Source organism: Phodopus roborovskii, unplaced genomic scaffold (genome assembly GCF_943737965.1).
Source record: "Phodopus roborovskii unplaced genomic scaffold, PHOROB, whole genome shotgun sequence".
In the NCBI taxonomy this organism is placed as follows: Eukaryota; Metazoa; Chordata; class Mammalia; order Rodentia; family Cricetidae; genus Phodopus; species Phodopus roborovskii.
Window position 1 is genome coordinate 10,063,225 of NW_026125489.1, and position 25,180 is coordinate 10,088,404.

At 37.9% G+C, this 25,180-nt stretch overlaps 1 protein-coding gene across 7 annotated transcripts in view; it reads left to right on the forward strand.

Annotated features, from left to right (window-relative positions):
- Window positions 1–25,180, forward strand: part of Cnot2 (CCR4-NOT transcription complex subunit 2) — an 80,977-nt gene that overhangs the window by 49,705 nt on the left and 6,092 nt on the right. For 5 of the 7 annotated variants that reach the window (XM_051176216.1, XM_051176215.1, XM_051176218.1 and 2 more), the window contains 10 exons: window positions 3,087–3,153; window positions 12,614–12,761; window positions 13,408–13,590; window positions 15,869–15,948; window positions 18,286–18,411; window positions 20,049–20,173; window positions 21,086–21,206; window positions 21,299–21,455; window positions 24,298–24,359; window positions 24,445–24,494. In XM_051176216.1, coding sequence (XP_051032173.1) covers window positions 3,087–3,153; window positions 12,614–12,761; window positions 13,408–13,590; window positions 15,869–15,948; window positions 18,286–18,411; window positions 20,049–20,173; window positions 21,086–21,206; window positions 21,299–21,455; window positions 24,298–24,359; window positions 24,445–24,494 — 1,119 coding nt within the window. The remainder of the gene's footprint in view (window positions 1–3,086; window positions 3,154–12,613; window positions 12,762–13,407; window positions 13,591–15,868; window positions 15,949–18,285; window positions 18,412–20,048; window positions 20,174–21,085; window positions 21,207–21,298; window positions 21,456–24,297; window positions 24,360–24,444; window positions 24,495–25,180) is intronic. The other 2 variants (XM_051176220.1, XM_051176221.1) reach the window with 1 other exon arrangement.

Below are 25,180 nucleotides of genomic sequence, written 5' to 3' on the forward strand. Positions count from 1 at the left end.
AGATATTTTAGAAATTTAATTCCATCACCACACTGTTTAACGTTTTGTAAGTTGGGTTTAGTGATAGATCTTTGTATTGGAGAGGGTTAGCACAAGGAGTCATCACCATTAGGAAGTGTACAGATGTCACTTGCATCTACTGTTAATGAAGGTAACGTTTAGGTTGTAGCTCTGGAGCTTCCACCTTGGGAGATGCATGAAAGAGGAACTGGAGTCTGAGGTCAGCATGGATCGCTGTTTCAAACCAATAGCCAAAGTTCCAATTTGTTGGTATCTATTAGGAAAAGGTAAAGGGGCCATTAACAACTTTGTAGGATAATGAAGGCCACGTTATTACTGCTTCTGGTTGCTTCTACAAGTGTTATTGTGTTGTTGGCTTCAGTGTAGAGTCATTGAGAGATGAAGACATTGCATAATATAATTTTAAGCGGGTAAAGTGATAAAGCTACTTGATAGTTCATCATTCTACAGGTAATGTAGCATTTTATCTTTTTGCACCCTTTACCCTCTTTGAGGTTGAAGCTGTGGCTGCATTCTCCAGTGTAATTTGTTTCTTGGTCTAAGATCTTAAGTTTTTTGGAGAAATTAATTTTTTTTAAAGATTTATGTATTATGCACAGTGTTCTGCCTGCATGTGTGTCTGCAGGCCAGAAGAGGGCGCCAGATCTCATTATAGATGGTTGTGAGCCACCATGTGGTTGCTGGGAATTGAACTCAGAACCTCTGGAAGAACAGCCAATGCTCTTAATTCTGAGCCGTCTCCGGCCTGATAAATTCATTTTTTTATGATTAGCTTCTAGCACTTAAATGCATAAATTTCTTGTGGTCTTTTAATGTTAGCTGATGCTTTGCCAGGGTACATTTCTAATTTTCAGTAGGCTGTTAATGTTGGAATGCAGTGTTTAGTAACTTCAGTTCTCTCAGTGCAGAAGATGAGAGTCACAGCATCTCTGGCTTTGGTTCGTGCTCTCTGCACTTCCTCCCCCAGCGCTCAGGGCCCAGCACACACTGTGTTTGCGCTCAGGGCCCAGCACACACTGTGCTCGCCGCCTTTGTGAGAGAGCGCAGTGAAACGTCTGACCTTGGGCACTCAGCTTTCAGTCAGCACACGGGTTAAAGAGCTTTGCTCTAAGGTGCTCCTTACACCCTGTAGTTACCTTGGCTAGTGTCTTATATGGGAACCCTTGGAAAGCAATTGCACTCTGCGTAGTGTAGCTAATAATGGTAACAAAGTGACTATTTTTAACTATTTTATGTAGAAATTTTGCCACCAACTACAGGTTTATTAAAAAAGAAATTATACATCCGATTCAATTAATCTTTTATGCTGCTTGGAAATGAACATTTAATATGTATATAAAATATTTATGGTTAATATGGTAATGGTGATGGTTGTAGTCCCTAACAAAAGACTTTACCATGTTTTAACCTATTTGATTGATTGATTGATTGGTAAAGGTTATGTAGTTTTAGTGTTAATGTAATTGTCCAGAATACACACCTTGGATGTAAGGGAAGAATTTGTAGACTCGGGAGCGGGTGTACCGTGTCCCTGCCCAAGTGTTTGAGAGTCCCTCCTCTGGAGCCACACCGCTCCCTTGTCCTCTGTGGCCCTGCATTCTGCTCACAGCCCCTTTCCTTTATGCTCCCGCTGCACCGAGATAAAGAGAGTGGCCCTGTAACTGGAGAGAGAGCCTTGTTTACTTTGCCATCTCACCATTCCACCCATGCCACTAATCACCTTCCTGAAGCACAGAGATTGTTCTTGCCATTTCCTTCTTACTGTTACAGTTGGCAGTTGATATCAAAGACCCTTTGGAATATTGCGCCCAACACTATTTCATTTCCCGTTTTTATATTCTTAATAGGACTAAACTTACAGCTTTCCTAATCACTGTCGTCTAGTAGCCACCATTCCTTGCCATGCTTTTGGTTATGACTTTAGCCTTACATTAACTACTGCATGTTGTTGGCCTAGGAGATGCCTCTTATGTAGCTGCTTCACCCATGCTACACACCACAGAAATGGAACGATGTCCTCACTTTTCCCAGGGGTGTCCTTTTGCTGTAGCATTTGCTGCACCAGGCTGGAATGTAATTGCATAATTTCCTCTCTTTTCCCACTAGGTTATATATATGCCTCTTGATGCATGGCCTGTGTTTTGTTTAATTAAAATGTTCAGTGGTTGTATAAGATAGAATAATGAAACATAGGCTTGCATGTCCTCATTTATTTGCCTTAAATATCTGTCTTGTAAATGGCACTTTTGAATTTCTGTCTGTAAAGAAATACCAAAAAAAAAAAAAAAAAAAAAAAAAAAAAGCAGTGTGTTCTACAAATGTAACATGGCTTTAAATTCATATTCTCCTGGGCAGTGGTGGTGCACGCCTTTATTAATCCCAGCACTCGGGAGGCAGAGGCAGGCGGATCTCTGAATTTGAGGCCAACCTGGTCTACAAAGCAGATGCCAGGACTGTCATACAGAGAAACCCTGCCTCAAAAAACCACACCAAAAAAGAAAAGAAAGTTTACATTCTATTAGGAAAATAAGACATTGTTTTAGTAAATTCAAAGGCATTATACAGTAAGTGCATGAAGTCTGCATCATTCACTAAGAAACCATATAAATCAGATGCCATGTCTGTGGTTTTGTTTGTATTTTTAACTTGTCTTTCACTGATGTTTTCTTTACTTACATAGCTGTGTGAATATTAAAAAAAAGAATATTTTTTACAAAGTACATAACTTCTATTTTGATTATAGTTTGAATTTAGAATTTGTTTTAATGTGTAGTCTAATGTATAGAAATTTACAAAACTGAGATTTTTGCTCTGTGTTTTCATTAGTATCCTAGTTTTTTTTTTTTTTTTTAAGTGAAATAATGGTGGTGTTATACATTAGTGTAACTTAGAACCGCATAGCATTAATTATTTCTATTTGCACAGTTTGGTTTCATCTGGTTATGGTAGTCTTTATAAGAAATGTAGCACATGGGTTGAATCTTACATTTATGGTATGAAGCATAGACTTGTAACTACAATGCTTTGTCTTCCTTTATGCTCTAATGTAATTAATTTGTTTCTAGATGCTGGCATCGCCATCTACATCAGGTCAGCTGTCTCAATTTGGGGCAAGTTTATACGGGCAACAAAGTAAGAATTTTGTACTTATTTTGGGATACTTTAATTCTACCATTGTGGGTTTACTATAGGGCTTAACAGAAGATAGTTAATTCTCGAAGTTATATTTTACTTGTAGTAAACATCATTATGTTAGACCTTACTAATTCTAAATTTGTTATTTCTTGGACACAGCATATGTTACAATTTACTTTGACATCATGTATATATCTATATGTTCTTTTGCAGTTTCTTGAAAATTTTCTAAACAAAGATAGTCATTTGTGTGTTTTCAGTTAGAGATTTAGAGAAAGTTACAGGTTTTTTCCTTTGGTCAGTTTGGTATATTTAATTGGTAAGCCCATTTAGCAACAAAATTACATAGTTTTCATTTAGTAGAAAGTATTTGTTTATTTTGCTTTGGTTCTTCCTGATTCTAACACCTAAAAGTTTTACTCATAATTCAAGTTTTTTTTTCATTATGTAAGATTTTGTTTTATGAAGTATTATAATACTTTTAAAGCGCTTAGCACAGTGCCTGGCGCATAGTAAGCGCTCAATAAATGTTAGCTTTACTATCACATAAAATTTTATAAAAGTAAAGTATAAAATATTTTTATGTTTTTTCAAATTAAATTTTCAAAATGATGCATATTAATAAGATTTCATCATCTGCTAGTATAAAAAAGTCTGATTTCTCATTGCTGCTATTAATGGGGGCTGGAATAAAATGTTGTAAGTTACCATCAAGCAGTGGAGGACAGTATCTAATCACTGTCTCAGTCAGTGTCAAGTAAAATTCGTTTGGTTTGGAATTGTCCTGTCTGAGGGAGGCAGTGTCAGTAAGTGTCAGGGCAGTGTGCCATATTCCACTTCACCTGGGCATTGATCTCAACATTTGTGTGGGGAGTTGTTTTGTGTGCAACAGCATTATTTCCATCTTTTTTGTTGTTGTTGTTATTGTTGTTTTATGGGTTTCCTTTTTTGCTATGCAATGGTTTGCAAACACAGAATTAGTAAGTACTAATTTCATACTTAAGCAAGAACATATTTTAAAGCCCTTTATTAAGAACAGAGTTCCTTATTTATTTACAAATGTTTATTCTACCTGTTGAGGCAGTATGTGTTCTCGTTAGCTTATGTATGTGTGGTTTTGACCCTGTTGGGAAGCCTTCCTGGCTGTTGGAAGCTGTTTTCAGTACTGCACAGGGCTATTTGCTTTTCAAAGCCCACAGTTTAATCATAGCAGAAAAAAGATACAAAATGGATAAAACATGTTTGAGAAAGTGTGGCTAATTTGTGATGATTAAAACCAACTCTCTAGACTTTGAAGTTGTTTAACCTGCAAATGTGACATTGCTTTGGGGATGGGCTGGTTTGGGAGGTGGTAATGTCCTTGGCATGACAGATATTGACTGACTACAGCTTTCTGTATAACTCGCTTTGTGTAGTGTGAAGGGCATACAAAGATTGATGATTGAGCAAATATATTTTTCTTAAGGAAAAAATATCATTAAAGATACTAGTTTTTAAAGAAGCCATGTATGACAGACATATTTTGTTGAACTTGGATTTATAAAATGTCTGTATTTAGTACAGCATGGCTTATTATTTTAAAACTGATGTTTTAGAAAACAGCCTACTGAAAAATGAATACTAGCATAACTATTTGAGCTCAGCGTGAAGCTGTTTTCCACGGTACACATTTGGACTTTAACAGTTAGTGATGGACAGTCTAGTTGTCAGTTCCTTTTATGAGAGACCTCAGTGGTCCAGATTCGCCATTTAAGCAGTAGGTAGTCTGAACAAACATATGGTGAATTGAGAATACAAGCTACGTTGTGAGACGTGATGAGTCACAGTTTATTTGTTTATGTTAATATGTGAGGAGTCGACTTCAGTGAAGGATAGAGAGATACAGGCCTAGTAAAGGACTGGATTGGAGACACTGTTCTTGTGGCATTTGACTGATGGAAAAAGAAGTTCTTTTTTCCCCTCGGTCTGTTAAGTACTACCATTAGCTGTATTTCTATTTTACAAAGTTTATAGTGATTTATACTATTCAAATATACGCTCTCTCTGGGCTTTGTTGTTTGTCTGTCTATGTGTCTGTGGCTCTGTGGCTTTGAGGCAAAGTCTTATTGTACAGCCATTTTGATCAGGAATTCACCCTCCTTCCATGGGCTGGGGTTTCTGAGGCTTGGCTTTAGCTTTTGGTGCTAGAAATTGAGTCTAGGCCTTGTACATGCTAGACAAGTACTTTAACCCTGAGTGTGTTCTCCCAACTTTTTCCTTACTCTGTTTTTGTTTTTTTTTTTTTTTTTTAAGTTAGAGATAGAAGAAATGAAGAAGGAATATTTTCTGTTCTAGAGCTTAAACGTGCTGAAATTAAACAGCAGGGGAGGGTCCTCTTGGAATGGACACAGGAATGCTTGAATCTACGTTTTTGCCAGTTTGGGGTAGAAGCGATTATGTGAGACACTCGTGAGGGAGACACACATGAGGTATCCAGAAAATACCAGATTAGAAGACTGTATTGCCTTGGGCCCCAGAGTAATAATATGACTATATCTAAATATACAACGATCTGAGGGCTCATTTGGATTTGCTCAGCAGTTGATAACTATAGCATCTTGGAAGCCTAGAGTGTTCACATTGCATGGGGTTCTCTACTTGTCTTCTAAGTGTGCACTTAAGTCTTGCACCAGTCTTAGCCTTACTGTCCCTGGGCTCTGTAAAATATATACTGATTGAAAGGAAGATTTCCTAGGACTTCATTGCATTGAAATGCAGTAGTATCATAGTTGGAACAGTAAGCATTTACAATCTTGAAAGTGGAGAAAAAGGGAAATGTTATCTAGTGCCTCCTAATGTGTATATGATGTATGGGCAGTTAGTTAACGAGCTGTCTTGATGGATGCATTGTCTGGATTCTGAAAGGTCTCAGACACTAGTTGAGAGAAGAAACAAATCTTCCTAGGATTTAGACTCCTGGTTTGTGGGGTTGTGAATGGTGGTGTAGTGTATCAATTCTTGTGATACTCATCTGTGAACACAGTTTTCTTCATAGAATAAGAGAGCATAGTTGATGCGGTTTAAAAGGGATGATATTGACGTCGCTAAATACAGAATGGTAACTTGCAGTTGCTTTAAGAATTGAGTTTACCATTGTAGATAGCAGTGTGGACGAGACCATTGTCCTTTGTGCTGTCTGTGTGCTGTACACACAGTGTGCGTGGCTGGAGTGCTGCTGCTGCTGCTGCACTCAGGAAATAGTTACTGAATTTATACACTAATAGTATAAGACAGTGTAGGGAATGGGAAACTCTCTTGTTAATTGATTTCAGCTAATAAGTATAATTTTCCCTTCAGTCTGGAGTATACCTCAAGATTTTTTTTTTTTACAGCTTTCTCAATTATAGATCAATTACAGATCACAGTTGTATCATAGATTTCCCCCCATAAAATATCTGTTTTGCAATGGAAACCGTCACTTGACTAGACTGTCTTCATTTTTTTCTTCATCATTAAGATTGTTGGCTCTTTGGGTTGTCATGGGCACATCAAAAATTTTTGGGGGGAGAGGAGCTGGTATTTCAGTACTGTATGTGAATCTTCACAACTCCCTGAGATGTTAAAGAACTTGCAAGGCCATGTAGATGACAAGTGATAGAGCCAGAATTAAGTTACTTTGTAAGAGTGGTGTTCTGAATGTGAACTAGGAACAGTTTCTGAAAGCTGAAGTCATGACCCTAGTGAGTCATTTGCATAAAAATTAGCAGCCTTGATTCTGCAGATGCCAAGAATCTACTGAGCTGTCTTCTGAAGACATTGTGATAGAATTTATTCATTCATCCTGTATTTATTGAGTACTATCCTGAATATGGTTATATTCTAAGATCTAATGAAGACTGTAGCTGTTAACAAAGTTCCTACCTTTCACGGTGCTTACTTGGAGTGGAGGAAACAGATGTTTGGAACGTGCAGGCAAAGGAGAGAAATACTGCAGTCCTAGAAACAAAGAGTACAAAATCCAGGCAAGCTAATGAGATGAGCTGAAGAGTTCGTGTCTTACATGATTCAAGCAGAAAGACTGCACTGTCTCTTGGGGATTTTAAGATGGACACCTGAATGTCAGGGTGATAGTCCCTGCAATGATCTCGAGGGGAATTTTCGTTCGGGCCCAGGAAGCGTAGAAATGTAACAGTCACCTAGTGACAAACGAGCATCAGTGAAGTCAGCAGTGAAAGAGAGGGAGGGCATCTCAGAGCATCCAAAACCCTGAAAATGTACTCAGAGTGCGGTCAGGGCTTAGAGACGGCTTAGAGACGACGAGCACTGGCTACTTAGAGAGGGCCCTCCAGGCTTGCTTCCCAGGTTTTACGGTGCTGTTTCATTTTTAACTATGACTTTGCTTTGTAGAAAGTGTGCTGAATGAGGAAGGAATAAGAGGCAAGACTTAGAGTTTCAGCAAGGAAATAGGCATCGGGCTAGTGAATGAGAAGTAGGCAGATTTGGGGTGTTTTGGAAATACAGTTTACACAAGTTACTGTGTACACTTTGGGAAGAGAAAATTATCATGTACGGTTTGAGATCTGTATCATTTTGTGAATGGGTGACAGTAATCTACACTGGAAACTTGGGTTGAGGAAAAATACGAAGTTTACCTTGGGAATGTAAGCGCTGCTCCATGAGAAATGGTTGAGGAGCTCCTGCTGTCTGGTGGTCTCTGGTTCATGACAGCTTCTTGTAGCTAGTTTTGAAACCAGTTTGTTCCATCCGTATTTCTCATCCGACACATCTTCAGTCTTGGTAAGTAAAGCAGGCTCTCCTTCAGTCTGGAGTGTGTTCTCCTCTGTCTCTCCGCCATGCTTTGGGACCTTGTCTCCTAGGCATGCTAATAACGGGACTGGGGATCGCAGGCATCACCACTCGCCTTGCTCACCTCTTGCCATTTTGTCCAGCTTGTCTTCTCAGACCTGATTGTCATGCCTTCTGTAGCCACCTGATGTTGCAACACTGCTGCCACCATCACCATGATCATTATTGCATCCACATTCATATAGACTCCAGGCGACCTTCTCTAATCCCAGGCCTACCAAGTTAGGATGCATGCACTCAGACACAGTGGCTGCCTTAACCCTTAGATCTCTGTGTGGGTTGTGTCTCCCTGTAGTGCAAGAGAACGGGAGGCCTTCTTAGTGAGAGAATGGTATGGATAGTGAGCTCTTGGGGACAGGTGTGAAGACAGGAGGGGACAATGGAAGAAGGGTGTTAAAATACTAGAGTAAGCGGTGACATGATAAACTTAGAAGAGCTCCTCTTTGCGGTGCTGGCAGAGTTCTAAAGATTAAGTTGTAGTTGTACTTAATATTGTAGAATAGTAGTTCCCCAAACCCTGACCGTCCCTTCTAAAAACACTGGGGTGGGTTAGGGGAGAGATTCTATCTACCACCCCTGGAGTCCCCAAAATCCCCAAAGAAACAGTGAAGCTTCAACACTAATGATGCAGCAAGTAGCAGTGATTGCACAGGGACTGTGAAGTAGGAAGTCAGGAACTTGGTCGAGGTCTTCCGGATTTGTTGCTTGTGATTTTCTTTTAAACATTTGTTTAGTTTTACTCATGTATATGTTTGTGTGTCTAGAAGCTAATGTGCGCCCGTCTGTATGAGCCTGTGGAGGCCAGAGGGCATCAGGCTAGTGGAATTGGCGTTCCAGGCGGTTGTAAGCGTCCTGATCGTGGATGCTGAGACCCCAGCTCAGGTCCTCTCTAAGACCCGTATGTGATCTTAGCCCTGAGCTATTGCTTCAGCTCTGCTGCTGTGATGTTGAAAAGTCAGTTTAATGGCTGGGTTTAGTTCTTAATGTATAACTTGGTTGATGTCAGAAGGTTTTTTGTTTTGTTTATTTTTCCTGTTTGTAAGTTCTTTGGATTTAATGAAGGAAATAGCACAATGAAATAATTTTACCTGGAAACTTAATTATCTCCAGGGTAGGTTGTTGATAAAGAAGCCATGGAGTTGAAGCTCCACTTGGGACTGTGACTGTTGTTAGTTTGGGCATGGCTCTGAGCTTCTTCAGAAGTCTGGGAGCAGCCTGGGTATAGTGAGAGGGGACTGTTGGGCTTCACTCAGGTGCCAGCATCCGGGATTCAGTGCCATAACTAGCCAAGAAGCTTCTGTAGCTGGAACAACTTGCTATAAGTGTTTAAGGTGCTGGGTGTGAAGCTGCTCTTGGAACAGAAATAATTCATGGAATACTTACTTTTTTATTAGTTAAAATACTTTGTATGTGTACGTTTTTGTATCAGGGCACTTACATGCTGTGACACACATGTGGGGCCACTTGGATCCTAGAAATAGAACTTAGGTTCAGGCTTGGTGACACCTTTACCCAATGGGCCTGACCACAATGCCTTGGGATGCTTAAGTCACTTTTCCTTGGGGGTCCATGAAGAATTTAATTCACTGTTTGTTTAGCATCTCTTGTCAAATAAGAGGTCGGCATCTATTTAAAGTATATACGTGGAGTTCTCCTGAGGTGATCCAGAACTATAACATTTTCAATTGATTGTGGTCGTTTCTTTCTTTATGTGTAAAAATTGGGGTTGAAGACCAGATGTCTTCCTTATCAAAGTGTTGAAGGGGAAAAAAGAAGCGATGATGTTTGTTCGGTGTTGACTTGATTGTCGCGGACGCTTACTTGTATGTTCGCCATCTGTAGATCTTTTCTGCCGCCACCAGCAGTCATCTGAGTTTTCTCTTTTGCATGCTCAATTTTTGCCCTGATATTTTGGAAACCATTTTGTGTTATTATTTACAATTAGAAGATTACATTTTCAACCCCCCCCTTTGTCTCAAGGATCTCAAATATAATAACAGTATATTTTATGTCATGTTTCCTAAAAATAAATCTCTGTATGTTTTTATTCAGTGCTCTTCTTTTTTAAAGAACTTCCATTTTAAAGTTAAACTTCAAATAATCCTATTAAATATTTAAGAATTGGTAACATAGCTTGTAGTATATATTCTTTTCATCTTTCATAAACATTGCAACAAAATGAATAAAATGTGTTAGATTTATTGACTATTTAATCAGGATGAATGTGGAGGCTAAAATCCAAGTATTGTCTTCCTCTGCCACCCACAAATTCATTAGGGTTGGCCAGTGTCTAATTGAAGAAAAAGCCCTAACCATTCCTGTTTTATTGGCCAGATTTTTTTGGCAATACCAAATCATATACAATATTTAAAATACTTCTAAAACTAGAGGTTTTTTCTTGTACAGAACAGGTAGAAAAATATACACACGGAAAGTTATTGTAGAAAAAAGTCTTTTGTAGGGCATACTGATTTCTTTAAAGAGGCCAAAAGGATACTAAGTTTTGAAGGATAAACGGCTTCCAGTGAGGTGAGTTTAAGAGGAATGGAAAGGGAAGGGAAGGCAAGACTAAAGAGAACGTGGGCAAGCATTGGGGGAGTGAGGGCAGCGTGGGAGAGGTGAGGGACACAGACAACTCAGGATGGATGGGTGAGGGGTGCACAGACGACTGATAGATATCCCACAGGGAGAAGCATCCAGAAGGAGGCTGGAGAAAAGAGGTAGAGGAGAAGGTTATTGGGCACTCACGTTGTGAACATGGTTGTCTCTGCCTTGTGCAGTCCTGCCATTCAAGAACACTAGGAGTTAAAGAGATCCAAATTCTAACCCTAGTTCTTTGTGTTGCCTTGGAGAAAGAAGTCAGTTAACTTAGCTGGGGATCAGATTTCTTATCTGTAAAATGTAGACAGAGCAGGTGATCTTTAAGATCTAAAAGTGTTTGACTTTGGAGATGAATATCTGGCAAATACACTGTGGGTGGGCATTTTCATCTAGAGCTGACTTTAAGACTCTGTTTAGGCACAGAGATTGAGTGCCTGAGGTTAGGAGCCTTTTTCTGTCTTACCCACTGATGTTTCCCAAGCAGTTTGTGTAGTATTTGCCACAGTAGGCGCCCAGGAAATCTATGTTAGGAAATTACCATTTTAGTGCTTTATTATGGGAGCCACTCAGGACTTATAGCAAACTGTGTGATTGAGGGAGGGGGAAAAGTTTCTTATGGAAGAATCTCTTTTCTTTCTTATTTTGTCCTGGACTTAAGAAAATAACAGGCTGTAGCATTATTAAGGTCACACAATATTGAATGTCTAGACACAAATAAAAAGAGTAACAAGCCAATATACACTCGAGGTCAGTTCCCTTCCCAGTATCTTAGAGGAACTCTGAGGTGGCCAGCTTTCAGGTAGCCATCAGTGGAGTCTCTGTGAACACTTTGTTACAAAGGCGTTGGAAAGACAGTGAAAGGCATAGGCTGAGAGACAGTACCGTCATGTAGTGCTCTATATGAACGGCATAAACAAAGTATAGTATGTGTAGTACTCTCTTTTTTGGGAAAGGCATAGACTCGAACTCTTTTTTGAAATGGTTAGACCCAAAACTGAAACAGGAACAATATCTTCTTAAAGTCCCAGTACTAAAGTCATTATTTTCTGCTCAGTTATGCCTTTTTATTTATCTTCCAGTTTAAAATATGTTGGGTTGACCGATGTATCCATATTCAACAGGCTGAAGCAAAGCATTAAAACACGGGAGGAAGGAAGAGGCATTACTACATAGTTTGGCAACAAATGATTCAGTACATCTTTGACAGACAGAAGGGAGGAAGATAAACACGTGTAGAATATTAACTCTCCATTCTGAATCTCAAAATAATTTATATTTGTACCATCTGAAAATAGTTAATGAATGTGTCAAACACTTAAAACTAAATTTGTCCAATTTGCTTAGTAATTTTGAAATTTATATATGAATGACAAACCTCAGTAGTCTTAAAAAAGTATACCCATGTAACACGTCTGTTCCTGTATTGGGCCCCAGATTTGCTAGAGAGATATAGGGTCCTTATACTTTGAATGATTTTTAAGTCACTTCAATTTTTAAATCATACCTATATCAAATTTTTTAAATGTTGGGTTTGTAAAAATTGTAATGTTAAGAAATATGTATTAATAATAGACTTTTTCTAAAATGAATTTACAAAGAATAATATAAAATTTAAGATACTATGGCAAAGTGGGAATGATTGTTTTTTCTGTATACATTAATTGCAAATTAAAACAAAACACACAAACTTGCAGAATTTCTTAAAGGCATATTTGTATGCTCCAGTTTCACAGATATGCTCTTAATGAATCTGACAACAGTTTGTTTTATGAAACATCTCATTTGTTAAATTATTAACATAATTTATTGTAAAATAGCAATATGAAAATATAAAAAAGATAATCAAAATATTAAATTTTAGACTAGAACGTTTGTTGAAAATCAGAGTCCAATTTGCAGTGAGTTGAATATTAGGCCATTTTAAAATGTTTTAGATTGCCAACTCCAGAAGATGGATACCAATTTCATTCCTGATGGCAATGAATTTCCTTCTTCTGAATTTTCTTATTAGGTGCACTAGGCCTTCCAATGAGGGGGATGAGCAACAATACCCCTCAGTTAAACCGCAGCTTATCACAAGGCACTCAGTTACCGAGCCACGTCACGCCAACAACAGGGGTACCAACAATGTCACTTCACACGCCTCCATCTCCAAGCAGGTATTTATTAATGGACCAGAATATTTTCAGACTGTATTTTTGTAGAGTAAGCGAGCTTTAATTTTTTAATATGGTAATTAGTTACTTGATTTTCTGGTTCAGTGCCTTGCACTAAGAAAACAGTTCCTATGCTCATTTTATTTCGTTGCAAAGTGATAAGTACAGTGTAGTGTTTTGCTCTTGAAGCTATATGCTAGTTATCATCTGAATGGAGCAAGGTTTAATCACCTCCTGGGGAGCTTTTTCAAAAGATATATACATATCTTTATATACAAAAGATATATACATATATCTTCCTCAATGATGTTCAGTTAAAAATGACCCCCAAATTACTGTATTCTTTGCTTGCTCCCTTACCACACATTTGTTTGTTAGAGTAAAGTAAAACAGATAATATATTATTACTATCAGTATGAATTTTGAATGAAATTATTTTAGATATATGTGGGAAACATTTATAATTTATGTCATAGTAGTCCCAGTAGCTCTCGTCTGTGATGGTACCTTTTTTAGTTCCACTATAAAATTAGGAATACAATTGAAATGTGTATTTGGAATTCTAGGGATTAGAGCAATTGATTATTTATAGAGAATTTTAATGAGTGATTGTAGAGAGCTTATGTAGTGTGATGGACTTCTTTTTCAGGGGTATTTTGCCTATGAATCCTAGGAATATGATGAACCACTCCCAGGTTGGTCAGGGCATTGGAATTCCTAGCAGGACAAATAGCATGAGCAGTTCAGGGTTAGGTAGCCCCAACAGAAGCTCGCCAAGCATAATATGTATGCCAAAGCAGCAGCCTTCTCGACAGCCTTTTACTGTGAACAGGTAAGATGTTTATTGATCTGCATATAATTGTCTCTGGGGTGCCCTCAGGTTTGCCTTTTCATATCTGACCCTCTGTTTCTGAGCTGTGGTTTCTGTGTCACAGGTGTGTTTATCATATAACCCATCACAATCCTTAACCTTCCCGACTGAGAACATGTTCTTAGAAAGAGGTTATTTTACAAAGCACGTTAAGTCTTGAGTTGATGGTAGAATCAGAAAGGGAGTGTTCCTGGGCTGTCACCAGGCACAACTCTCTTGCTTTACCCTTGCATTTGTTACTAAGTCCAGTCTGTCTAGCTGAGTGCTAAGAGCTGTGGGTTGATGAGCATGACCAGAGGGGGGCGTGCTTGTTTGTTGCTGCGTGCTCTATTATGCATAGTTTAGTTGTTTAGATGCCTTCTGAGCTGAAACACTTTGGTGCTTACTAAGGAAAGACTTCACAATTATATTTAGACTATTTTAAAACAGTACTCTTTTAAATTTGTGTCTGGAGTTTCAAACAAAAAGCTGGTGTGTTTTTTTTTTCTTCCTTCCATTTTGTGCTATCCATTGCATGTACTGTACAAACAAGAACAATGATTGATTTTGCGTGTATGTTGAAGTGTTTGGGGTAACGAGAGTTACATCTGAAACGTAGGCTTTCTTGCAAAAGCAACATAGTAAGTTTGAATCGTGTCATTTTATGTTTATACTTAATTTTTATGAAAAACTACACAGTGAAAGGACCTTCATTATTTGTTGCTTCCCCCATTCATCTCTGTCAGTTTCTTCTATCCGCTGTCAAATCTGCACTAACGTCAGTGCTTGGCACGCTTTCTGTTCCACCGTTATTCCAGAAATTCCATTATGCTATGTGGGTTCTACATCCCTGAGTTTTTAAGGAACTGTTTACAGCACGTTGCTGCTGCTCTTACCCTCTCCCCCCCCCCCCTTTTTTTTTTTTTTTTTTTTAAATAGCTTCTTAACTGTATTGCTTGGGCCTTATTGCATCTGTCTGCATCCTTGTTCATTGAATATTTTTAAGTTTCACTTTTATTTTTCACATTTTAATTATTCAGAAAATACTTTGCATAAAAAATGTCACTGTAATAAAACTTTTAATTCCTGCTTATTTGTGCTATTGATATTTATATGAAATGGCTTCATTTGAATTCTGAATCCATGTTTGAGGTACCTACACCACCAACAGCTCTAGTGTAATAGGAAAAAAAAATATTTATTTAAACTCACCTACTCTGCTCTGGAATGCTGGTTCACTAGCTGCATAGCTTATCAAAAGATGGCTAGTTGTACAGACTTAAGCAGAATAGTTAGAGCTGTCACCTTCCAGTGCTTGGCCCGCTCTCCCCCGGCATGCTGACCTACCAGAAGACTGAGATGATGTCTAGTTTCCTTGTGGAATCCTCATTAATGACCCTCCCTTACAGCCTTAGTTATTGGCCTTTTCTGAGTGCAATTTCTTTCCTTCTTTCTTTCTTTGTTTTTGTTTTTGCTTTTGTTTTGTCCTGATTAGGTTTGTGCAAATAGAAAAAGGGCATTAAATGTAATTATTTGCAGAAATTGAGTTGTACATTATTTCAAAATTAGAAGTACTATAGAAAGATTTTTCTATTAAGTAGATAAAAACTATAATCTTCCTTCCTACCTTCCTTCCTTCCTTCCTTCCTTCCTTCCTTCCTTCCTTCCTACTTTCCTTCCTACTTTCCTATCTTCCTACCTATCTGAAATGATGTGTTTAGAACCCTGAATTCAGTTTTCTGTTTTTAAAGTACCCTGGTCGGTTTAACTCAGGTTAAGTGCAGGATGAATAAGACATGAACTCATGGGAGTGAGTAGTTGGGAAAGAGAGGCTGTAAAGAGAAGACTTAACACTGAAAAGCAAGCTTGACCAGTCAGGGAAGAAAAAGCAAGTGTTGGCACAGGGGTGGGGTAATCTTAAACCTACCTGCATTCCCAGGGAAGTGCACTTACCCAGCAAGGAAGTAAGTAGCACACTGAGGACATAAAATGGTACCCTTAAACTCTGTTCTTCAACATTCATAAATACCTTTCGTTTTTGTTTTAAAAATTAATTTATTTAAACTTTGGTTCTTTCTTGTTATTGAAGAATTTTAGAGAAGTTTTTAAATAAAAATGAAGATTATACTCTCAAATTAGCATTGGTTTTGAAACATATTGTTATTTTATATGAGGAGACCAAAAGTATATACTTTTGTTTTTCTTCAACTCTAAGTTAGTGTTCTTACTGTATATCTAAAATTATTTTCTATGTACCCAGTATGTCTGGATTTGGAATGAACAGGAATCAGGCATTTGGAATGAATAACTCCTTATCAAGTAACATTTTTAATGGAACAGGTAAGCTAACTCGAGCTAGTACCCTACTAAAGTACAGTAGAGTTCTGAAATACAAGCAGTTTAACATACTGGTCTCTAAATACTAACAGGTTTGACTGTTTCAAATAGTAGGATTTAATATAATGAGAAACTGCCAGGGACAAGACTCCGCTAAGCAGCTAGAACAATTTAATACCCTCCCCCCCCCCCCACTACTTGGCCTTGTAATGTATTCTTTGTTGTAACATCATTTTTTTTAAATATGTAAAAAGAGTAAATAACTTAGTGTATTTCTGCCTCAGAATCTTGGTTGATTTTTAATTTTTCTTCAAAACGTTTCCTACCCTTAGCCTGTCCCTGAGAACAAGAGTATATGTAGACTTATGTTGGTGACAAGGCATTTCTGACTGCAGAGGCTCAGATTGAAGAGAGTCTACCATAGGGAGCACTTACCATCTTCAAAATATATTTAAGAAAAACTTTCACATTTAATCCTTACAAACTTTGATCCAGTATTATTTATTAGATTAAGCAAGCTACCTGGAAAGTAACCTGATTTTTGGCAAAACCTAAAGTCTGTTGATTTCTTTTTCCAACTGCTCAGACAGAAGAAAACAGGGAGTGGTGGTGTTGGTTGCTTTGCCTCTGTCGATGAAAAGAAGGGATGTTGCCATGATTGAAGGGGCAGATAAGTAAGCAGGGCTATTCGGTGGCATAGAGGTGAAGGCGGCAGGTGGGAGAACAGTCTGTGCAGTAGAGCATGCATCAGACACCTCGGGAGACGTGACAGGAAGCGTGGGAAAGCCATAGGCTTTTGACTTGAGTGCTGAGCTGGTTTGTTGAATGGCTGAAGCCAAGATTAAAACCACTGAAAGAAATGGAAGATTTTAGGCATTTAAATATTATAGTTTTCTGGGTGTGATTTCTAAAACATACCAACTTTGTAGTTCTTACAACAAATTTGTATAATTCATTGCTTTTAAGGTGTATACTTTTTCATACTTGAAATGTGAAATTGTTATGAAAGGCTACTCACATCTCAACTGAATGATGTTTTTAGATACTGCTATGAAGTTCTTAGGTTTTTATGCTGAAGAAATTATTTCCAAGACTTAAATTTACATTTGGGAAATTATAAATTGCTGGTTAAATTATATTCTCACCTAATACATGAAAATTTTAAATTGGAAGACTTAAGGATGTGTATTAAAAGTTATTTTTTACTTAGAGAAAAATTAGAAATAATAATTTTAATTTGAGATATATACTTTAATTAAAACGGTAAAATTTTTCCTTTCTTTTGCTTTATCCATATTGCATTTTAATGGAAAAATTCATGGTTTTTAAAATAATTTTTATGAAATGGTTTCTCTTCACCTTTACCCTTGTGATTTTAAATTATTACCTTCCTTTGTGTGTTAATAAAGTCTTTCTTATTAACTAAGTTAATATTAGGATAGACAATAATTGAGATTCTTTTAATTGAAAAATTTTGAGAATAATCAGAATTAATTGGAAAATGGCCCCCATACTATAATGTTTATAAAACAAGGAGAAGCATAGATTAAAGAAAAAATTATAGGGCAAATTTTAGGTAGAAAATTAAGTGATTCAAAATTAGAGTTCAAGTTTAACACTAAAAGTTGAGAGAAAAACGATTACAATAGGTAAAATACGGAAGTTAAGTTAAAATGTTTGTTTCTAATGGTAGCAGTCTAATTCAAAATGCATAAAATCTTTATTCAGTGTATTTATTGAGCGCCTACTGTGTAACAGGTAATATAAGCTTGCAGGTTTGGGCATTCCTATATTTCCCACCTGCTCCAGAGACATAGGAGTTCGTCCTTGCATGTAGCTAACATATGCCTACATGTATACACATTTTTATCTCCAACTAGTAGGGTACAAGACAGAAGTCCTCAGGGGTTGTCTGCTCACTGTTTGCCTCAAAGTCTTTCTGGACATTTGTAAGAGGCAATGGCTTCGTATCTTATTGTTGAAGCTCTAGGTAACCCAGATATAGCTCCATCCATCCAGTTCTAATGGAAAGATGAGCCTGATTCTTGTTCCCTAGCAAGGTGTAATTCTTCATTCCCCCTTCCACTGGGGGAAATCGTGTACAGCCTCACTTGGTATTTCTGAAGTCTCTAGAATTGGTGTGTTCAGGTGCGGGCTGCATATTGCTTCCCTTAGTAACACAGAGTCAGCCCACAGTGTGTCTAACCCCTCTTGTCTATCTGTTACACCACTCTGCATTAGTAAGGAAGAAGATATTTGTTTCAAATTATAACGTAATCTTTATACTCTCATTTTCAGTGTTGGTGGAGTCAGTAATGATTATTATTTCTTATTGTTTAGATGGCAGTGAAAATGTGACAGGGTTGGACCTTTCAGATTTCCCAGCGTTAGCAGACCGAAATAGAAGGGAAGGAAGTGGTAACCCAACCCCGTTAATAAACCCCTTGGCCGGAAGAGCACCTTACGGTAATTAGATTTTCAGTCTTCACGCGTGTGCACACCTAACGTGTCTCTGTGTGTGCTTACGTTGTCAAATTAGGCTGGTGTTGTTTTGTCAGAAGTCATATTTGAAAACTTTTCCCCATATATCCATGACAACAAAGTTCAGTGGTGAAATTTTGTAAAACCTTCATTACTATTCAGAAATACTTCATTAATATTCAGAAATCATTTATTCTGTTCTCCATGCTTTAGTTTGCTGTGATTACTTTTGTGGTTTGGCTTTTCTTAGGTGACCCCACATTTTTCAAGGACATAGTCCCTAGTGACTAATAGCAACTGTGCATTGAGGTGTTTCTCTACATTCACACTGTTGACAGGGGACCTGGATAATTCTCTTCAGAGAGCATGGGGTGTGATGGCATCTTGTTCATACAGAATATTTAATACATTTTCAGCTTTAGCCTACCACACCAACACAGCCATTGTGACACAAGTTTCTAGACATTAGCAAATGTCCTCTTGTAAAGATGGTCCCTTTTGAGAACCAGTGCTTACGATTTTATATTTTTACAGATTCTCGACCATCATTAATATCCCTAATTATTCTTTTTTTATAGTCTCTAGTAAGTTATTTTAGTAGTAGAGCTGAATAAAAATGTTAAGTGAGAGCCATATGCGATAACAGTTGAGACATAAAAATTTAGACATACAAAATTTGTGCTGTCAAGGTGGCCTTACCATGTCTGCGACATCATTGTTTCTTGAGGGTGAGACCTGATAGTATCAAGGCAGTAATTAGATGAGTTAATTCATCCAGTACCTTAAAATAGACCTCCTATTTTCCCCTTATCAGTCAAGGGTTTCGGCTTCAGTACTTCCTGGATATGAATAAAAGTAATGTGTGGAGGGGGAAACTTTATTGATCGTATTTTAAAGTTTCCAGTAACAAAATGTTGCCCTGGAAGTTGAGTAACTAGCTACTTGATTCTCAGTTCAGATGCTAATGTTTTTAACCTTTCCTCATAGGTCCTTTTTTTCATCCCTTTAAAATTCCCGTTGCTCTTCTCCCTGGACCATCTCTAGTTTCTCCATTCCGTTCTCCAATAAGGGCCCGACTAATGACAAGTATAGTGGGAAGATTATTTCCCAGGTCTTGCATGTTTTACATCTGTAACATGGAGTCCAAGAAAATGAGAAATAAAGTGGAATTGTTTTATAATTGGTTGCAATTTGCTCACTCTGTAAGTCACTTTTAAGTAGAATACTGACTTTTTAAAATTTTACTGTGTTCGTTTTTATTTCACAGCTAATGTGTTTATGGCATCTAGGCTGATATTTAAAGCTAGCCTGTAAGCCAACATTTTGGATACTATTACCATTACCAAATCCTACCTTAAGCACTTAATATAACATTAGATTAGAATTGCAGGATAACCATTTGTTTTTCTTGTATTGCTTTATATGTTGATTTTTTTTTTTCAGGAGTAAATCAAAATTTCATTCTTTATCATTATCCTGAATACTAATTCTTGAATTATTATTTCATATGCTTTAAAGAAAACTTTTGGTGTATTATCATGAGCAAAGTTAACTTTTTATATAATTTGTACACCAGTATTGTAGATCTGATTAACTTTTCCTGGATTATTTTCATTACATAGTTGGAATGGTAACAAAACCTGCAAATGAGCAATCCCAGGACTTCTCAATACACAATGAAGACTTCCCAGCATTACCTGGCTCCAGCTATAAAGACCCAACGTCAAGTAATGACGACAGCAAATCTGTAAGTCGCTGAGAATCATGTATGTGTGTAGTTCCCCCCCCTCCCCCTTTAGACTTGTCTCACATTAACAGTTACTTACTAGATACTACTACGGAGCTATTTATTTTGAACACTGTAATAATCTTAACTTCTGAAGAATGTGGAAAGCTTTGTAACTAGAAGATAGTCTATTTTTTCCTATTTCATATAGGTTTGCAAATTTCTGTTGAACTTGTCAGTTAATTTAGACTTTTATTGTAGTCCCTGTCAGCTGGATCCCATGAAGTTTGATAATATAGACTTCTAAGGAGCTGTGTTTTTCTTGAGTAAGTTTTCTCCTTGAAGAATTTTTATACACATTTTTATACCTGTGTTGATTCAGCCAACTCAGCTTCTTCCTGATTTAATAAGGGCATTGATTTCTTCTACCATTCACTGCAAGTAGCTTTTTTTTTTTTTTTTTTTTGTATGTGTGATGGGGTATTAATAAGCGAAATAGTAAAGAAGATTGTGGGTAAGAATGGAAATCTGTGACTTTTAAAAGTTCATACATTCCTGATTTATCTCCGAGGTCATTTTGGAAATATTTTAAGTGTGGGTAGTACATGTACTTTCTCTCTTACAGAAGTTTTGATGGTGTTAGCTAAAGTGTATGTCCCCCAAACATAAAAACCCTTAGAAAGAAAAAGAAAAATCCCTGTGAGATTAAAAAAAAAAGGACTCATTGTTTTTTGTAGATTGCTTGTCCTTTAAATACTCAAGTGTAGACATTATTTATTTGGTTACCGTGAGGCAGTTATAGGAACAAAATTTTTGAGTAGAAAACAGGTAATTACTACCATTTAAATAGTGAAAAACTAGTATAGCGTTGATACATTTAAACTTGGTTTTTTAACACATTTTAATGTCACACTTTTCTTTTTTCCATGCTAGAATTTGAATACATCAGGAAAGACAACTTCAAGTACAGATGGGCCCAAATTCCCTGGAGATAAAAGTTCAACGACACAAAACAATAATCAGCAGAAAAAGGGGATCCAGGTGTTACCTGATGGTGGGACTCCATAAATATGTCAGCTATTTTAAAGTACATTTTCTCTACTTTCCCTAATGTAAAATAGAGATGACTATGTTTTTCTTAACCAGGCCGGGTTACTAACATTCCTCAAGGGATGGTGACGGACCAATTTGGAATGATCGGCCTGTTAACATTTATCAGGGCAGCAGAGACCGACCCAGGAATGGTACATCTCGCTTTAGGAAGTGACTTAACAACATTAGGCCTCAATCTGAACTCTCCTGAGTAAGTTTTTTCTTTCATGTTTCTACATAAACTTGTAGCATTTAGTAGATAGTCAAACTGTTACTTTTTGTTGTTGTTGTTGTTGAAGACAGAATAACCCGGGCGGGCATTGTGGGCCTCATAATACACCCTTGGTTACTCTGCACAGCGTCAGATTGTAGTTAATCTCACCATGGCGTGCCACTGTCTGCCACCATTCGCTCTTCCCTTCTTAGCTCGTGGGTCATTTCTTGTATAATAATAAGTACTATTCTTCAAGGCTCTGTCTACAAGGAATTCAGGTCCATCCCTAAGCCACATCTCTATCTTGTCGTTATTAGGAACTATAACCTCTTCCTAAGGTTACCATTTTCCCTTCTTTCTAGCCGTCACCGTTTGCACTGCCATGAGTTCTTCTGCGTCATTTGACTCTTTTGGGACTTTTCATCCATTAATTCCTGTACTTTGCTCCTTATTCTTATCTCTTCCACTTCTTTCCAGTACATTTTACGGTCAGTTATAATTGCTGACTTATGCAACTTTGACGATTTTGCGCTGTCTCACTTCCCATCATACTTGGTGTCCTAAAGTCTGTAGTCATTGTTGTATCTGCTTGTTTTATTGACCTTTCTGCTTGCTGAACTGTGGAAAAGCACACAGTTCCATCATCTACGTTTGCTTTACACCCCTGCCCAGGGACTTCGAAGTTGAGTCCTTAAATTGCAGGCATTCTCATACCTGATATGCATAGTCCATTTGCTTTCAGGTGTATTTTTATTTTGTTTGCTTGTCCTGTATTTTTGCAGCTGTTATCCTATGTGACTATATTGTATTTCATCAAGCACCTAATGTCTTCACTCTCAAATAATGACCTGGCTTTTGTTTCTGCTTTACAAAGAAAGATGGAAACAAATAGAAGAGGACATCCACCCGGTCCTGCCACCAAATGTAATGACCTGCCACCAATCTGAGTCTGATAACGTCTGTGCCAGAGTATTTGGTCCCTGCTTCCTACTTTCTGAAAACTCAGGAGTGCAAATCCTAACTTCTTCTCCTCTCTCTGCTAGTGGCATCCAAACTAGTGTTATGCACACACGTCAGGCGAGCACTCTACCCCTGAACTACATCCTCAGCCCCAGGCCTGGCGTAACCCAGGGTAGCTCTTCTTAACTAAGTCCTGCTTCTGCCTAAGTGATATCGCCGGCATGTGTATTTCCAACCAACTCAGAACACTTCTGTTTTGCCATTTCTAGTCACATAGATATAAATTTATTTCTCTGTTAGTGGCAACATACTTTATCTTGGTTCAAGCTCCTGAGTTACTGTCACACGTTTAATTCATTTTTCTAAGCAAAACATTTCAAATGAATTATTGTAATGTTTCTAATTTGTCTTTTCTTGTTCTATTAAACCATTTTTGTTAGGACCCTGCTCCTGCCACTCTACCAAACTGTTCAGCTAGGTTACCAAGAGACCTGAATTGAGTGGACCACAATATGCCTTTCCCTCGGTGCACATTCTTCATTCTCTTGGTGCCATTCTTGCCCGACCACCTCGGCTCATCCCTCTCAGTTTCCCTTGCTGATACCTCCTGCCCTTTGTGTTTATTCCCTTGATGATCTTCTCTAGTCGTGTGCTTTTAAGGACCGTGTAGGTTGAAGATTACGGACTTCTCTCCTGAACCTGAGATTTTGGATACCATTACCAAAAATAGTCTCTTAAGTGACCCTGTCACAGTCTACACTGTCTATGCTTTTTGGTCTCAATCGATACTTGCAGAAACTCAACATCTTCCTTAGTTCCCTCCTTCCTTCTTCCTTAGATGCAGCCCTCTCAAGTAGACAGACTCCAGTCACAGCTTCACTAAATTGCTGCTCCCTGCTTTGTGCCTGAATATTTTGTCAGCAGATGACCAAGCAGGGAGCCTTGGTTTCCCCTCCCCCTTTCTTTACAGCTTTATGTAGACTCAAGGTAATTCTTTCTGAGTAGGCTATCTCTGTGCTTAATGCCAAGTGCAGACTGGGTCCCCATTCTAATTCAGCCCTCTGATGCTTCATGCCACTCTGTTTCTCCTAACTCAACCTCAGCTGCTGCTTTATTTTCCTTTGTGCATTGTTGTGGTTTCACTGGCCACCGCCTTCTACTTCTCGTGTCAAGGTGTCTCTGTCTTACTTTTCCTAGTATTTCCCTTGACTAGCACAGTGTTTAACCAGATTTATCTGTGAGTATGTCTCTCATACCCTTTAATATTGGTGTAAATCTAAACTTGTCAAATCTGAGTTAAACTGACTACCTCACTTAATTATAGAACTCTCCCTGCACGAACTGTTGCTTATCTGTTATGCTAATTACCTGCCAGCATTCAGTCCACCGTATATACGTAAACAGAAAGTAAGTTTTGTGGTATCAGCGGTCTTTGTTTTGCTCACTTAACTGTGTGTAGTGTACCTACAAAAGTTCCAGGTGTATCCAGGTGTATACGGTAAGCACTCACGTAAATGCTTAGTATAAAATCTTGCTCCCAGTGCTTACAAATTTGGGTGAGGTGTACATGAACATAATTTAATTGGAGAACAGTATGTAAATGAATTCAGAGCATTGTTGAGTGTAGCTAATTGAAAGTAGCACATCTAAATTATGTCGCTAAGTTTACTTTCATCTGTTATGCTGTCTCTTGTATTGGTTTGTATTGGTGGAGTACTGAAGGGACCAGTTCTGTTTATGTCTCTGCTATAAACAGAGGGAACCAGGAATGATGTCTTCTTTTTATTTGAAGCCTGTTTTTTCTTGTTTTCTTGAAATTAAGTTACGCATTTTATTACCTCGTTCTTTAAAGTGGCTTCTTTTTTTGCCTCCTGTTCAGAAATCTCTATCCCAAATTCGCATCACCCTGGGCATCCTCTCCTTGTCGACCTCAGGACATAGGTAGGAGAATCCATTTGTGTTTAGAGTCTTTTAAAAATGTTTTCTAAGAATCGGTTAATAAGAATTTTTTTTTTTAATTATGCAGACTTCCATGTTCCATCTGAATATTTAACGAACATTCACATTAGGGACAAGGTGAGTATAGCTTATTCTTAGCATGGATCTATTTACTTTCTTGCTGCCTTTTTGTTTTGTTTTTTAGTTCAGGCAGCATGATACTCTAGTATCAATCTTTGGGATTGCTTTTGGTTGCCAATTCAGTTATGTGTAACAATTTTATTTCTAGTTTTGTTAATAATATCCATGGTTTGGGTCTTATTTTTTTAAACCAAACAATGTTAGGGCTGATGATATTTCCTATAATTATTCATTGTAACCACAGTTACCATAATTGATGACAATAAACTAACTTGGAAAGTTTGGTCATTATTCTCGACATTCTCATTTTATGCCTTTACCCATAAGGAAGCTTTTACTGCCTTACAAACTTGTCGAGGTAAAGTTTCTAATGGGACAACCTACAAACCCTTTTGAAGTTAGCCTCCACACACTGCATTGGCCTAAGTGTTCCAGAATCTTTTCTTAGAGCAGTTTGAGAATGTCCTGTATCCACAAGTACCACCTGAGCAGGGGAAGGTATTGGGGGCAAGAACCTGCACTGGCCTTACCTGAGAAGCCAAGTGACGAGGGGATGCTTTGTCTTCAGATGCTTGATGTCAGGGTGAGAGTTTCAGCTTATGGCACCTAGGTGTAGTTCTCAGTTTTATAGGCTGTTTCTACCCGGTGTAGGGAAGTGGGGAAAAGTTCTCTTAGGCATCCTT